The sequence below is a fragment of the Chelon labrosus genome (assembly GCF_963514085.1).
Source record: "Chelon labrosus genome assembly, chromosome: 6".
Taxonomy (NCBI): domain Eukaryota; kingdom Metazoa; phylum Chordata; class Actinopteri; order Mugiliformes; family Mugilidae; genus Chelon; species Chelon labrosus.
In genome coordinates, this window is record NC_140342.1 from 8,656,122 (window position 1) to 8,669,446 (window position 13,325).

The 13,325-nt window shown below is 40.9% G+C and overlaps 2 protein-coding genes across 3 annotated transcripts; both read left to right on the forward strand.

Annotated features, from left to right (window-relative positions):
• Positions 1–2,874: 2,874 nt before the first annotated feature.
• On the forward strand, positions 2,875–5,345 carry LOC311488826 (regulator of G-protein signaling 21-like; the record flags this gene model as incomplete). Its single annotated transcript, XM_084545677.1, has 5 exons — positions 2,875–2,966; positions 3,077–3,145; positions 3,236–3,297; positions 3,385–3,551; positions 3,817–5,345. The coding sequence occupies 5 exons, from the start codon at positions 2,875–2,877 to the stop codon at positions 4,105–4,107; spliced, it is 681 nt and encodes a 226-aa protein (XP_084401803.1). The 3' UTR covers positions 4,108–5,345.
• A 415-nt stretch (positions 5,346–5,760) lies between these two features.
• On the forward strand, positions 5,761–13,305 carry ro60 (Ro60, Y RNA binding protein). 2 transcript variants are annotated; one of them, XM_084546578.1, is made up of 9 exons: positions 5,761–5,862; positions 6,636–7,236; positions 8,057–8,277; positions 8,762–8,908; positions 8,993–9,130; positions 9,230–9,346; positions 9,664–9,780; positions 9,950–10,096; positions 11,535–13,305. In XM_084546578.1, exons 2-9 carry the CDS (start codon positions 6,654–6,656, stop codon positions 11,685–11,687), a joined length of 1,623 nt encoding a protein of 540 aa, XP_084402704.1. In that variant the 5' UTR covers positions 5,761–5,862; positions 6,636–6,653; the 3' UTR covers positions 11,688–13,305. The 2 variants fall into 2 exon arrangements, with proteins under 2 accessions (XP_084402704.1, XP_084402703.1); XM_084546577.1 differs by having other exon boundaries at positions 8,993–9,346.
• Positions 13,306–13,325: the final 20 nt, after the last annotated feature.

The following is a 13,325-nucleotide window of genomic DNA, read 5'->3' on the forward strand; positions in this document are numbered from 1 at the left end:
GATCAGCTGAGTCAGTGGATGATGACTGTTACAATTCAGCCCACAGAGAAAAAACATTGTCCTGGTCATGTTAAAAGCCATGTCACAACAATCAACATTAGCATTGCTAAATCCAACCTGATGTGAAATGCAAATGAAAACCTGTAAAACTTTCCATCCCTCTATGTAAAACTAATTTGTGATTAAAAATATGCCGTAGTGGCCCTGATCTTAAATGTCAGACATGCAAATTTAGGTTTGATATCAAAGGTCATATAACTCCTTATTATATAAGGAGTTTTATATGAGGAGTTTTATAGCATAGTTTTATTTGACGCTCAGTTATTTGTGGAAGCTCATAGTGATGATGGCACAAGATGGTGCTGACCCACCATAATTTATAGTCAGGCGTCAAACAGTACCCCGTGACCTAAATAAAAGTGATTACACTGGTTTCATGTTGCGAGGGTGTAACAGGCTTGTGAAAGCAGACCTAGATACTTCTTTACTGCTCTGCTTGTGTCTGACTTCCTCAGTATGACCTTAATAATGTGTCATGTGGGCCACAAACATCTGTATTTAGTCATAGGGTCCTATTCTTGATTTTTATGTCATGTATAAGCAGGTTAAATAGTTTTATTTTTCCACTAAGTATCACTTCTCCTCCCTTTTGTTGGATTAAAAGTCAGTTGTGTCAATTTAACAACTGAACTTTTTCTTAAGAAGAAAATGTGTATATTCAATACTTGGCTGATGGCGGATCCCAACTCTGGGTGAAGGGTGTGTGAGATGTTTTCTCTTAATTTTGTATGATAAGAGAAGATTACATAGGTATCACTGCAACCCAAAAAAGACATACATGTAGCGACCAGGTATAACACACAGATGCGGCTTTGTTTTGAGGGGTTAAAAGACAAACACTGTGGTTAAGGTGTAGCTTTACAGATGAGGATGCTATAGGCCTAAAAACTGAGGAATTAATAACTGGATGTGTTACTAAGAGGTCTATCGAAGATTTTTTTTTCTCACATTCAAAGTTCCACTTCTAAAAATGTTTCAGCCCACTTTCGGATGTCATTGAAACTGCTGGTTTTATCTCTGTGCGCTACTTCCTGCTAGACACAGGCCAGTCTGGTCCTGCAAAACCACAAGCATGTGCATTATGTCCTGTTTTCGGTGACGTGTTCAGTATCAACCCTGTCTGTTCCATCAGCCTGTGCACGCATTAATTCACTGATTGTGTTTTATCTGTTCAGTCAGTCCACACGTGTACATTTTAATCACATTAATGACGGGTTAAACTTGTCCTAAAGAATCTTAGGCAGACTTGTAACTATCATTACAAAACATGCCAGTGCCACTGTTGCTTTTTTGCAGCTGGTGGTTCACCACACTCGTCCAGACTAGTAAAAGGATGACCTGGTGTCCTAATGGTGTAGGCCGTTCCTCTGACATTTTCGTATCCCCTGACTTTTTGTCATGTGATACCACCAGGCTGACCTTTGTGGTTTTGAGTGAAATTTGAGGGGGTGGCCATCTTTACTTTGTGTTGAAACCAATTACTATGGTAACATGTTAACACAGGTAATTGTGAACATTACCTACCTGGCAACAGCATGCTAGCATTGTCATAGGACTCTGAGTTTAGCATTTAGCACTAAATGCTTTCCCCACTTTCATCCTGATACATGAATAAAAAAGTAAAAATTAAGAAATATGAAATGCGAAATGTATGAAATGTGGGTGGATTTGGCTCACAGTGGTTTACACATTTGCTCCCCCTTCCTATCCTCTTCTTACTGTGTATTTATATTACTGAGAAAGCTTGATTGTAAGACCACAGTTAGTCCCCAACGCTCTGTGTATATAAAAAAATAAGAAATTATTTATACCTTTAATTGTGCCTGGTGTTCATGAGAGAGTGCACTGAAATCAGGCATAACATTATGACTGTCTTCCTAATATTGTTTGGGGTCTGGTGATTTTGGAGGCCAGGTCAACACCTTGTGCTGTTTTTCATGTTTTTTTGAGTTGTGTGTCAGGCTGCATCCTGCTGGGGATGACTGCTGCTGCCATCAAGGAGTATCATTGCTATGGGGTGGGGGTACCTGGTCTGGTCTAGATGGGTGATACATGTCTAAGTAACATCCACACGAATGTCAGGCCCAACAACTTCCCAGTGGAACATTGTATTGTCACAAGATGGTCAATGTTATTCACTTCCTCTGTTAGTGATTTTAATGTTATGCCTCATCGGTTTAATATTTCCTTTATAAAGGTCACAGTACGTAATATTTTTTGCAATGTGTGAGATTTTGTCTGCAACTGAATAATTTATCAGTTTCAGTCACATTTATGTAATCCAGTCAAATTATTAAGGTTAATGTCTTCAATAAAAGTTCACTGAAAAAGCTATTCAGCTTTAGTAACACTGTGAAATTGGGAGCATATTGAATTAACGAGAACCCGCAAAATTCCAAGAAGAGATAGAGAAAATAAACCTTGTGACCACTTGGCCTGTGACTAAAAATACAGTCTGAATGGTGACGTAGAGACTGAATGACCTTTTACGGGCTACGTAACATATTTATGCATGAAGAATGTGATGGGGGTTGTGACACAGCAAGGTTTTGTTCTATAATTAAACGTAAGAAGGAGCGCAAGCCTGACGCACTTTGAGGGTTCATGTGCCTCCCTCCAATTATGTAACAATGCAAGACACTGTGGGTGTGGGGTAAGAGAAGGAACCTGTAATTGAAGGAGAAATGTCATGTGTTGTCAGATTCTACTCTGGCCTTCATCAGTGAGGAGGAACAGTCAGGATCCGGTGGTGAAGCTGTGAAGTTGGATTCTAACGGAATTCTGAGGAAAATCTTCTGAGGATCCAGCAGCATCATGCATACTGAGAGATACTTGTGTAATGCAAATTCCATAAGGAACAGGATCTCTGAGACGTCACCTATGGACCTCCAGGACACAAAGAAAATGTAAGTGCAGTATGTTTCATTCGTAATACAACAAGGCCTTTTTTGAAGGCTTTTTATGCTGTTGCAAAAGTTACACTTTTTAATATTGCAACTGTTCCCCTTTCATACAGAGATATAGCATGGAAATCCAGAATACATACCTTCATACACAGTCCATTGCCATGGAAGAAAATCCACAGGTGTTTTTTTCATTAAATCAAACAGAATATTAATATTATCTTGTCTAATGTTTTGTTTAAAATGTGAATGTGACTTCTCTTGTTTCACAGACTGGAAACAAATGAAGCAAACCCAGAGAGAGAATCTCTTGAGACTCTCCTTCACAAGAAAAGTAATTTTCTTCTGTTTCCAAGCACTACAGAACTAATATAATGGTTGGTTACTGTCTTCTTAATAACAATGTTCTCTGTTGCAAAAGGTGGACAAATGGCATTTCGGGCATTTCTGAAGTCAGAGTTCTGCGAGGAAAACCTGGACTTCTGGCTAGCCTGTCAAGAGTTTAAAACTTGCGACAGTCCAGGAGACTTAAAACAGAGAGCAGAGAGAATTTATGAAGAGTTCATCATGGCTGAGGCTCCCAAACAGGTAAGGCAGTGTCTATGCGATGGCCACATGATAGGGGACAACATTTTATTTTTAATGTTCTCAAATCCTAATGTAAAGCATGGAATAACATAAGCACATTCAAAACAGCCTGTATCATTTCTGCTGTACATCAATCAAAAGTTTGAAACACTCTGTGATAATGATGCAGGTGGCTACACATGCTGTGCATTGTGTGCCACATAATGTCTGAATAGGGACAGTCTGTTCAGTTTAGCTGGGTGTTACTGCTGTGCTCTCTTTACAGGTAAACTTGGATTTCTACACAAGAGAAATCATCAGACAGAGTCTCAGGCAGCCAAGACCATCATGTTTTGTTGTTGCACAGAAGAAAATCTACAGCCTGATGGAGAACGGCTCCTTCCCACGGTTTATTCAGTCTGAGCAGTACAAAGTCCTATTTGATGCAACTTCTAAACAGAGAGGCCTCGGGAAGCACCGTAAGGTCTTAAGGGTAAAGAGCACTGGTGACATAATACAGCATGGTCCCAAACCAGTTCGCCTGAGGAGTGACCTGCGTCTTTTCCACATGGACTGACATCATGCACACTGTGAAGTGTTGCACAGACAGACTGAGGAAGTGTTGCCGACAGACAGTGTGCAGACACTTCTCTGTCTCTTGACATATCACAACAACGTTATGTCTGAGAAGACGGAAAGCTGCTCAAGTGAAGTGTGCTTAAGACACTGCAGAGAGTGCCACCTGGCGCACGGTGAACATAGGACATCGACGAAAGTGAAACCGTTTTCGAATACTGTAATGGTGCTGGCTAAGACAGCTTTTGAATGTAGACTTTAGTATTTATACGAGTGAAATGCATATGACTGCAGGACTGTTTTATGCACTCAACGATCTTAAAAAATATTTGTAAAAAGTGAGATGATCTTGTCATGTATACATTGTGAAGCATTGCAATACTAAAGGGTTTATTTTGTGGTAACAGATCTGTGAAAACTGGACATAATATATGGTATGTTTGTTCATGAGCGTAATCAAAGTGCATCCCATGTTCTTACAGTTAATGTGCTATTGCCACCTAGTGGTGTTTGCGAGAATTACACGCTAAATGCAAGAAAGCATTATGAAGATGTGACCAGCAGTAACACTAAATGGAAGGAGGATTTGTCTCAGCTTTAAAATATTATTTAATATTCATGGCTGAAATTCATGCCATTTATAATTTATATATCTGTGTTTTACTCCAGAAACATGTGATAATGTTATGAACCATTCTGATGAAGACCGCTGGCCAAAATGTGTTTGTCTGAAAGTTGTTTTTCTTTTGTTATGTATTTTTGGTGCCCTAGCATTTTTAATATGTCATCTATGGAATGGGCTTATTGGTGGACAGAAGAAAGCTTCACAAAAGGTTCTATTATACTTGAAAATGGAAATGACAATGTACAGGATGGCTTTCTAATACCAGAGTAGAGAATCAGACCAAACAGCCTCCGTAATGTTTGCGCAGTGGGTTAGCTCTCAGCCACATCATCGCGCCTCCTTCCGTCTTCTGCAGCCAGCTTGTCGCATTTCTAATTTGATTATGGAAATGGTGGTTAAAAGAGCAGCGTCAAGGAGAGGGGGCAGGTGAAATGATAGAAATCATGAGATGAAGCATGTAGAAGAGCACTGTCAAACATAGGCTACACTACACAGGAGTAAAATTAGGCTGGAGCCGTGTCAAAGTCTGGGTGCATGTACTGCAACGACAGGGTGATTAGAAATGTTAGCAAGAAAAAATAAATAAATGGAGATGCAGCATAGATGCTCTTTCTGAGACTCGCCTATAATAGTAAAACTTTTGCAGAAGTAAACCAATAAACAAAGAAACATCTGTGCATATGTGTTCTTTTTAAATTAAGTTGTTGGGCCAGTGTTTCAAAGAATACTGCCGTGGGGATTTTTGAGTGTTTGTTTTGAGATTTGTTTATGGTTAGGGTACAGGTGAGGGGTCAGGCACTGATTTTTGATGGTTAGGGTTAAGGTGAGGGACTAGGGGATGCGTTATTATGTCAATGGAAGGAAGACAAAAAGTGTGTGTGTGTGTGTGTGTGTGGGGGTGTGTGTGTGTGTGTGAGAGTGTGTGAGTGAGAGAGAGAGAGAGACAGAGAGAGCGAGAGAGAGCGAGAGAGAGAGAGAGAGATGTGTGTGTCTAGTGTGGGTTAGTACTCCGTATCCCAGAATCCATTGCGGCACATCCTCTGTTATCATCTCCCTGACGGTCAGAGGGGAGGCCTCCCTGCATCTAGCTACATCAAAAAAAAAACTTGGGCACTGTGCATATTCGTTGTGGTAAGTGCATATTTATCCCACGTAACGGCTAACAGGCACGTTTTACTATGCAAACAGTCTGTGTTGGTAGTTAAACGAACACTATTTAGGTGAGTAATGTGTGCTAGGGACCAGCAGCCCATTCCGGGAGAGCTGCATCTAACCGCCTAGCTCAGCGTCCCGGTGTCCGGCTAGAGAGGAGCTCAGATTGAAGACCTATTAGTTTAACGCCCAGGACAGCGAATTGCTAACATACTGTGGAGCTGAGTTACACTCGAAACGCGAGTAGGGTAGTTATGTTTTCCCTTCACAACTAGCTGCACAGTTATTTAACAGTGACATAATAATAAAACATCCTAACGTTTTTAACAACTTCCCGACGGACTGTTTCGTTAGCTCAACTAGTTAAGTTAGCAGAACTGGGTGCGTTAGCTTACCTTGACTAGCTGCTGCTATCTGTCTGCAGCTAACTTGTGTGTGACTAAGTTTTCTACCATCTTCTATTGACAGCTCGCTGTGCCCTGTATCTGCCTTATGTGTATCATCATGTCCTTTAATCGGCTTTAGGCTATTTCTGTCGGTGCCCTGAGGCAGTGAGTAAAGTAATGTTGCCGATGAAGTCGCTGGTTGGCCCTTTATCTCGAGATTTCACTGGAGCCCAAACCGAATAATACATTTAGTCACTGGTTATTATTTTGATCGCTGTCACTTGGATCTGAAGTAAAAATGTATTAGTTTTACTTCCATCCAGACAGTGAGGACCTTCATTATAAGCTATGTGCTTTCTGTTTCAGGCCTTCTCTACTGTTTAGATGGAGCCGTCAGGAAGTAACATATCTTCATCCAGCAACCACACCCTGAATTCAACAGGTGGCGGTTGTCCATGGGAGGTCACTGACAAGGCCAGACTGTGTCGCTTCCTCTGCTACGGCTCAGAGGGAGACATATACACTGCCAGAGACGAGGGTCGTGTCAGCATGGACAATGCTGAAGCCTTGCTGTCCATGCTCCAGGAGGGCCGGGGGGCCGAGGTGGTGGAGGAGATTAAAAGGTTCACTCAGGATGGGCGAGCTGTCAGACTGGGCCCCTCCTTTTTTGCCCTGGCTTTGTGCTCCCAGCACTCGGAGCTCAAGACCAGACAGGCTGCCTTCAAAGCTCTGAAGGAAGTTTGTCGGGACCCCGCTCATCTGTTTTCTTTCATCCAGTACAAGAAGGATCTGAAAGAGGGCATGAAATGTGGGATATGGGGACGCGCCCTGAGGAAAGCAGTGTCTGACTGGTACAATGAGCAAGATCCCATGAGTCTAGCTGCAGCTGTGACCAAATGTAAACAGAGAGAGGGCTGGTCACACCAAGATCTGCTCAGACTCTCACACACTAAACCAGCTAAAGATGGTAAGTTTACACGGGATTAGCAAATGATATCATCCACCTCACATTACAATATCTCTGCCTTGAAAACATTTTACAGTTGTTTGGGGAAAGTAGCTTGCTTACCCAGTTTTACATTGTTGGTCAGTGTTTGTGGAGTTGTTTAGAAAAAGTGCTGTTCAGAGTGTTTGAGTGAGGACCCAAGATGCAGACTTAATCTGTTTGTCATTATATATCAGGAAGCTTTTCCCTTCAGTTTAACATTTGAGCATATCTGATGCTGGCAGGAACTAGCCTGGTCCACCAGTCTCAATTCTAATCAGAATATCAGTGTTTCAGCCTATGAGTCAACTGATACAGAGAAAAAAATACCTCTGCATGCATTTTGATCGTCCTGCAACCAACCAGTCATTTTGTTGTTACTGAATTCCACTCCACAGCACTCAGATGACGTGTGTGTCGTTGTTAGTCTTCTGTCCATCACAGCATAAGGCCAGGCAGAAATTTGCCGGAGCTTAATTTGTTCCTAATGGAGCAGTTCCAGACCAACTTTCCGCCACCAAAAAATTGTGGGCAGGGGAATTTTATCCAGTTTTCCAGGCTAGACAGGAACTACTGTGTCAGCCTTAATGTAAGTTATGTAATGTGGGAAATCGCAACCCCCACCATCTCCACTCTCCACTGTGGGATAAATTAAAGGATTATCTTATCTCTTATTCTTATTAACAAAGAGCCAGCTCACTTCAGTGGCCATCAGGTTGAGTTTTAAAGTTGTTTTAAAGTTCTATCTTCCCTGTTTCACTTCAGTTTGCTGGACGTTAAGCTAGTGTTTTGTGTTTTTCAGCAACTGCCTTGATCAGCAAATATGTAACAAAAGGATGGAAAGAGGTCCAGGTTGCTTACACAGAGAAAGAGAACCCAGAAGAGGTTGTCAAAGTGCTTTCATACCTTGAAGTGGTGGAGAAGGTCAAGCACAGCTGTGACGAAACAGAGGTCGTCAATTTAATAGAGGAACACAAGCTGGAGAGGGAACAGCTGCGGACAGACTATCTCAAGTCCAAACAGGTGAGTGCGTTTTTAAAGTTATCATTGTTCTCGTGATAATTAGCCTGGGGGGTTCTTTTCAGAGCTCCCTTTGTCGTCAGCAAATGGTGTCAATACACCAGTGACACTGTGTGATGGTGGTGAATGACGATTGTCAGTGTTTCCCTTGCAGGTTACGGATTTATTTGTAAGAGTGGGGTGGTTCATGCTGGTGGGAACACCATTGTCAACCACTGTCAGGGTGTTTGTCCTCTGGAAAGTATTTTGTCTTATCAGCACAGCCGCAGTGAAATGTGCTATGACAGATACACGTATAGCTGCATTTTTGAAAATGACTTTTCAAAGAAGGGAATAATGACTGTGGGTGGTGGCACATCTTTAGCACAAATAAATCTTAGACACGGAAACACTAATGGATTAGAAGTGGAAATTTTATGCAAATGTAGTGTTCTTCTCCCTCTGGCGTAAAGCTGATAAGGAGACATGTGGTTGTTGTTTCCTGGAGGTATGGAGAGCTTTGTTGAAGGAAATGCCTCTCCCTTCGGTGCTAAGGATCTTGGGAAAGATGACTTCAAATAAAATTCTTGAACCAGGAAGCTCAGAAACACAAACTATATGTGACAGAATTCAGAGCGAGACTGCATTAAAGAAGGTAAGACCCCAAACTTTTTGTTAAATTAACCTACCGTTGTGTTTGAATTAATTGTTAACATTTAATGTGTCTTGAAATCACCAGGCAAAGATCCATCCTTTCAGTATACTCTTGGCTTCGGAAAACTACAAAAGAGGCCAAGGCTTTCAGGGTAAAACAAAATGGGAACCAGACAGCAGCATCCTCAAAGCAATGGACTCTGCCTTTTACAAGAGTTTTATGGTATGTGTTCTTACTTTTCACAGCTTCACACAGGCAAGCAGACAAGACGGCAGTCATCTGCTGTTTGATAACACGAATAATCTCTTGTTGTGTCCTCAGAATGTAGAGCCTGTGGGAAAACGCTTCGTGGTGGCAGTAGATGTGAGCACATCGCTGAGCAGCGTTGTCCCGGGAATGTCAATCAGCACTGCTGTCGCTGCTGCGGCCATTACAATGGTAAGACAGAGCTAGATGACTCCACAGTGTGTGTGGGTAATTTGTTGTTTCAGTCTGGAACAGCTGGGTCTCGGGCCGCCCCATCTTCGGACGAAGCCTGGGCGAAGGAATTGGTCTGTTGACGCATACTGCGGATTCCTGGAAAATTCCTTCCACAGTATTTTAGTCCCCAGGCCCTCCAGTAGTTATTTGTAAAGAAAACAGAAATGCCCCTTGGATGTGTAGCTCTTCTGTTGAGAAGCATTGTTTGTATACTATTGCAGAAGAGAGGTTTTATACTCTAGAGTAACTTCCATTGATTTTTATGTTCGGTGCAGATTTTTGCACGGACAGAGGCGGACACACAGGTGCTGGTCTACTCTGAAGGAGCTGTGGTCCCATGCTCTATTTCTGCTGACATGACTCTTGCAGATGCTACAGTTGAACTGGTTAAGGTAAGGCATGACACGGCATCAAAGCTAAGAACTTAACCTGAAGAACAACCATTGGTGACAACAAAAAGTCAGTCACAGTATAGCTCATTTCTGCACCCGACTGGTTATTATGCTCACAATGACCTCACTGAGCTTATGTTTCTCTTGAACTCTGACCTTCATGTTCCAGATCCCGAGTGGGAGCACAGACTGCACACTTCCAATCACATGGGCCACAGAGAATGGAAAGTCTGTAGACATGTTCATCATTCTGACTAACAACCCGTTGTGGATGTTTGCTGTCAGCCCAGTGGAGTCTCTGAAGAAGCACAGACAAGTACATTCATTCATTCATTCATTCATGTCTGCTTGGGAAAGGGATTTCATTGTTTTCTAAAATGTGATTACACAACACAGAGTAAATTAAGATTGTAAGTCGATGGGCACAGATTTAGCGAATGGCATGGCATTTAACCAGTGCATATTTCGTCTTGCATTAGATTACTATAATAATCAGTTGATAAGAGGACGCTATTTATTTTCTATAATTCCAAGTCATTTATAAAGCACACAGCTCCTGAGCTCTGAAAAATAAGCCTGCATCCACACTGATACATATTCGTTGTAGACTGCAGAAGTTTTGTTAATTTAGGATCTCGAAATCACGTTTTAGTTTGAAAACTCCAGGTTTGTTTTGTGTGACAGACAGAAACAAAAACTTATGCAGACCAGGGATGTCCCGATCAAGTTCTTTTTTTTTTTTTTAATTGATCTTTTAATATTCAGTATCGGCGGATACAAGTAAATAAACAAAATTTTCTCTTCTGGAGATTCATAAAGGCTTTCTCATCGTACTTGTATTCACCTAGATCACGTGTGCATCGCACAACTGTATTTATTTAGTACAGTAAAAGCGTAAATAGGGCTGTCAAAGCTACTGTAGTGAGGCGGAGATAGCTCACTCTAACAGACGGTTTAAACCTGTGTTCTCTACTCCAGAAATTGGCTGGTAATCCAACACAATAAACTCTGTATACGTCTCTGTAATATTTTTCATTTTGACACTGTCTCCAGGATACTTTTCTATTCTTTTAAATGCAGTATTCAGTGTTAGTTGTTGTGGTGCAGCCTTTGTGTGTACTTGACGTGTTCTGTTCTTGTTTTCCGCCAAACATCCACATTGCACAATTTATACGTTTCTGTTTGACTGACTTAACTTTTCAGAGTTGATAATTTTTCAAGCCATTCCACACAGCGTACATGTTTAGTCCCGTGATTTTGGTGTCAGTGTAGATGTCATCTTGGATTAATCAAAGTATTTACAACACTGTCTTCTTGTCTGTTAACCTGGAAACCAGCAGGACGTACCCCCCCCCCCACAAAATGTTAGTTGAGGAATTTCAGTCTGGAGTTTGTCTGAAGTTCTTTTTGACCAGCGAAGATCAAATACTTTGAGCAAACTTTATGCAGTGACAGAAGAGTAACAAAGAGTAAGAGCAACATTAGTCATACACATCTTCTGAATGACATTGAGTTCAATTTGTTTTCCACAAAATGTCTGCCGTCGGAGAAGTGAAATCTTTTCTGCTATTTGCAGGGAAATATAATTTCTGATAAGAATTGGCTACACCAGGCTAGTGCTTCATGTATTACATTAACAAATGTGTAACCTTTTTCTTTTTATCACTAACAGAGGCCTGTGTTGTATAGGTGTACACATACTATGCATCCAAATACTTTTTGAAAAGTTAATTTGTTGTATCTATTTTCAACAGGCATCAGGAGCAAATTCCAAGTTAGTGATATGTGGGCTGACTTCCATCGGACACGCCATCGCAGACACAGAGGACAGGGGTTTACTGAGCATCTGTGGCTTTGACCTCGGAGCTTTGAGCGTCATTCGTAACCTGGCCCAGGATCTGATCTAATCAAGTATCGGGACTGTCGCTGAATCCTGTCGCAAGAACAGAAAAAGGCAGCACAAAGTGGACCAACGTGGCTCACTTAGCGTGTGGAGCGCCCTAAAACAGCACTAATCCAAAAGATGCTGACATTTACAAATCCAAGTTCTCCTTTTGTATAATGTCGCTTACAAGTGAATAGACCAAGTGTCCAGCAGGCTGGACTACGCTCGGGAAATGCTATGTGCATTTTTTTACATTTGTTATGTGAAATTAGAAGGAAGTGATGAGATGTGATATGTCGAGACATATTACAATGTCAAGGTGTCTCTGACAGGATGTTTAGTGCTTTGATGGATCTTGAAAAGACACTAACCCATTCAACAAGTAAAAGTAAAAAGAAGTGGAACTGTGTAGGAGTCAGAATGGTAGAGGCTTAGTGCAACTGTAGGTTTGTTTCAAGCAGATACCTTGTAGTTTCCAATATGTATCTGTGGAAAGATGTAGCAGATTTGATGTAATGAGTAGAGGAATTTTATACCTGAAAGCTTGACCCCCTATTGTATGTAGCATTATTATACATTATTAACATGTATAACAGAGAGGATTGAAACCAAAAGTCAACAGAATACCTTGATTTTTTTTCTGTGAAATTTGGTCAGAGAAGATTATATTTAATGGTTGCATCTAGGATTCGTTTTAACCCTTGCCTTTAACGTAGCTCTACATTTTAGTTGTATTAACATTTATTTCTCCCGTAAGCCAATTTTATTGTAAAACCGTGTTGACTGTTCTGCCCTTGTTGAATTTATTCTAGAAAAGGAAACCCTCTGTGCTCCTAAATGTGATAATACATTTTTTGAGGGCGATTCTTTGGATTACGCGTTGATTTTCCTTTTCAAAGAGCCAATGTTGACTTGAAGTCAGTTTACTGTAAATTGGAGGAAAGGACTTATTCTCATATTTTACTTTGAATTCTATGCATTGTAATTGGGATTTTACTGTATTTTCTCAACAAAGGACAAATTGCAATTATTTAATGAACAACTGTGCACCGAGACTGAACCTTCTACAATTATGTGTCTATAGATCATATAAATACTACCTTCCCAGAATAAAATGAAGTGAATGTACTTTTGTAAGATAATGTAACAGCAGACATGCACAGAATAAACAAACACTTGTTATGATGTTTTAGTGTTGGAGGCCCAATTCAGCTTGGAGGAATGCAAGCAATCTACTGTGGTGCTTCTTGTTTTATTTAACAGTAATTGTTGCATTTACTGACAGCATCCACTTAACATGTTACTTATTATTCCTTCTGGTGTAATTAAGAAATTCAGACTCCTTGCCATGTAGCCGAAGGATGTTTTGTCCACACATGCTCATACTTTATTTTGTAATGTTATAGCGATGTCCTTTTGATCAGAGGTCATAATGTTATGGAGCTAAGATATTTATATAAACTGACCGTTGTTGCAATGTTTGTAGTCTGACAAGAGAGGTAGTTATGATGTATGGTTTTTCATAAATGTCTCAACACCATGGTTAACTTCTTTTCCTTCATGCTGTCTGTTGTATCCATTTTGCTTAACATGTAAGTACTGGACATTAGTGGCAATGTAAACTCCTCCCTAATAAACATCATGCTGCTCTTGAAATGCT

Bases quoted from the DNA above. Each gene is read 5' to 3' on its own strand.
- ro60 (XM_084546577.1), top strand. From the start codon at position 6,654: ATGGAGCCGTCAGGAAGTAACATATCTTCATCCAGCAACCACACCCTG. The intron at 8,909-8,992 runs GTAAGACCCCAA...TGAAATCACCAG, and splicing joins GCGAGACTGCATTAAAGAAG to GCAAAGATCCATCCTTTCAG. The intron at 10,097-11,534 runs GTACATTCATTC...TATTTTCAACAG, and splicing joins CTCTGAAGAAGCACAGACAA to GCATCAGGAGCAAATTCCAA.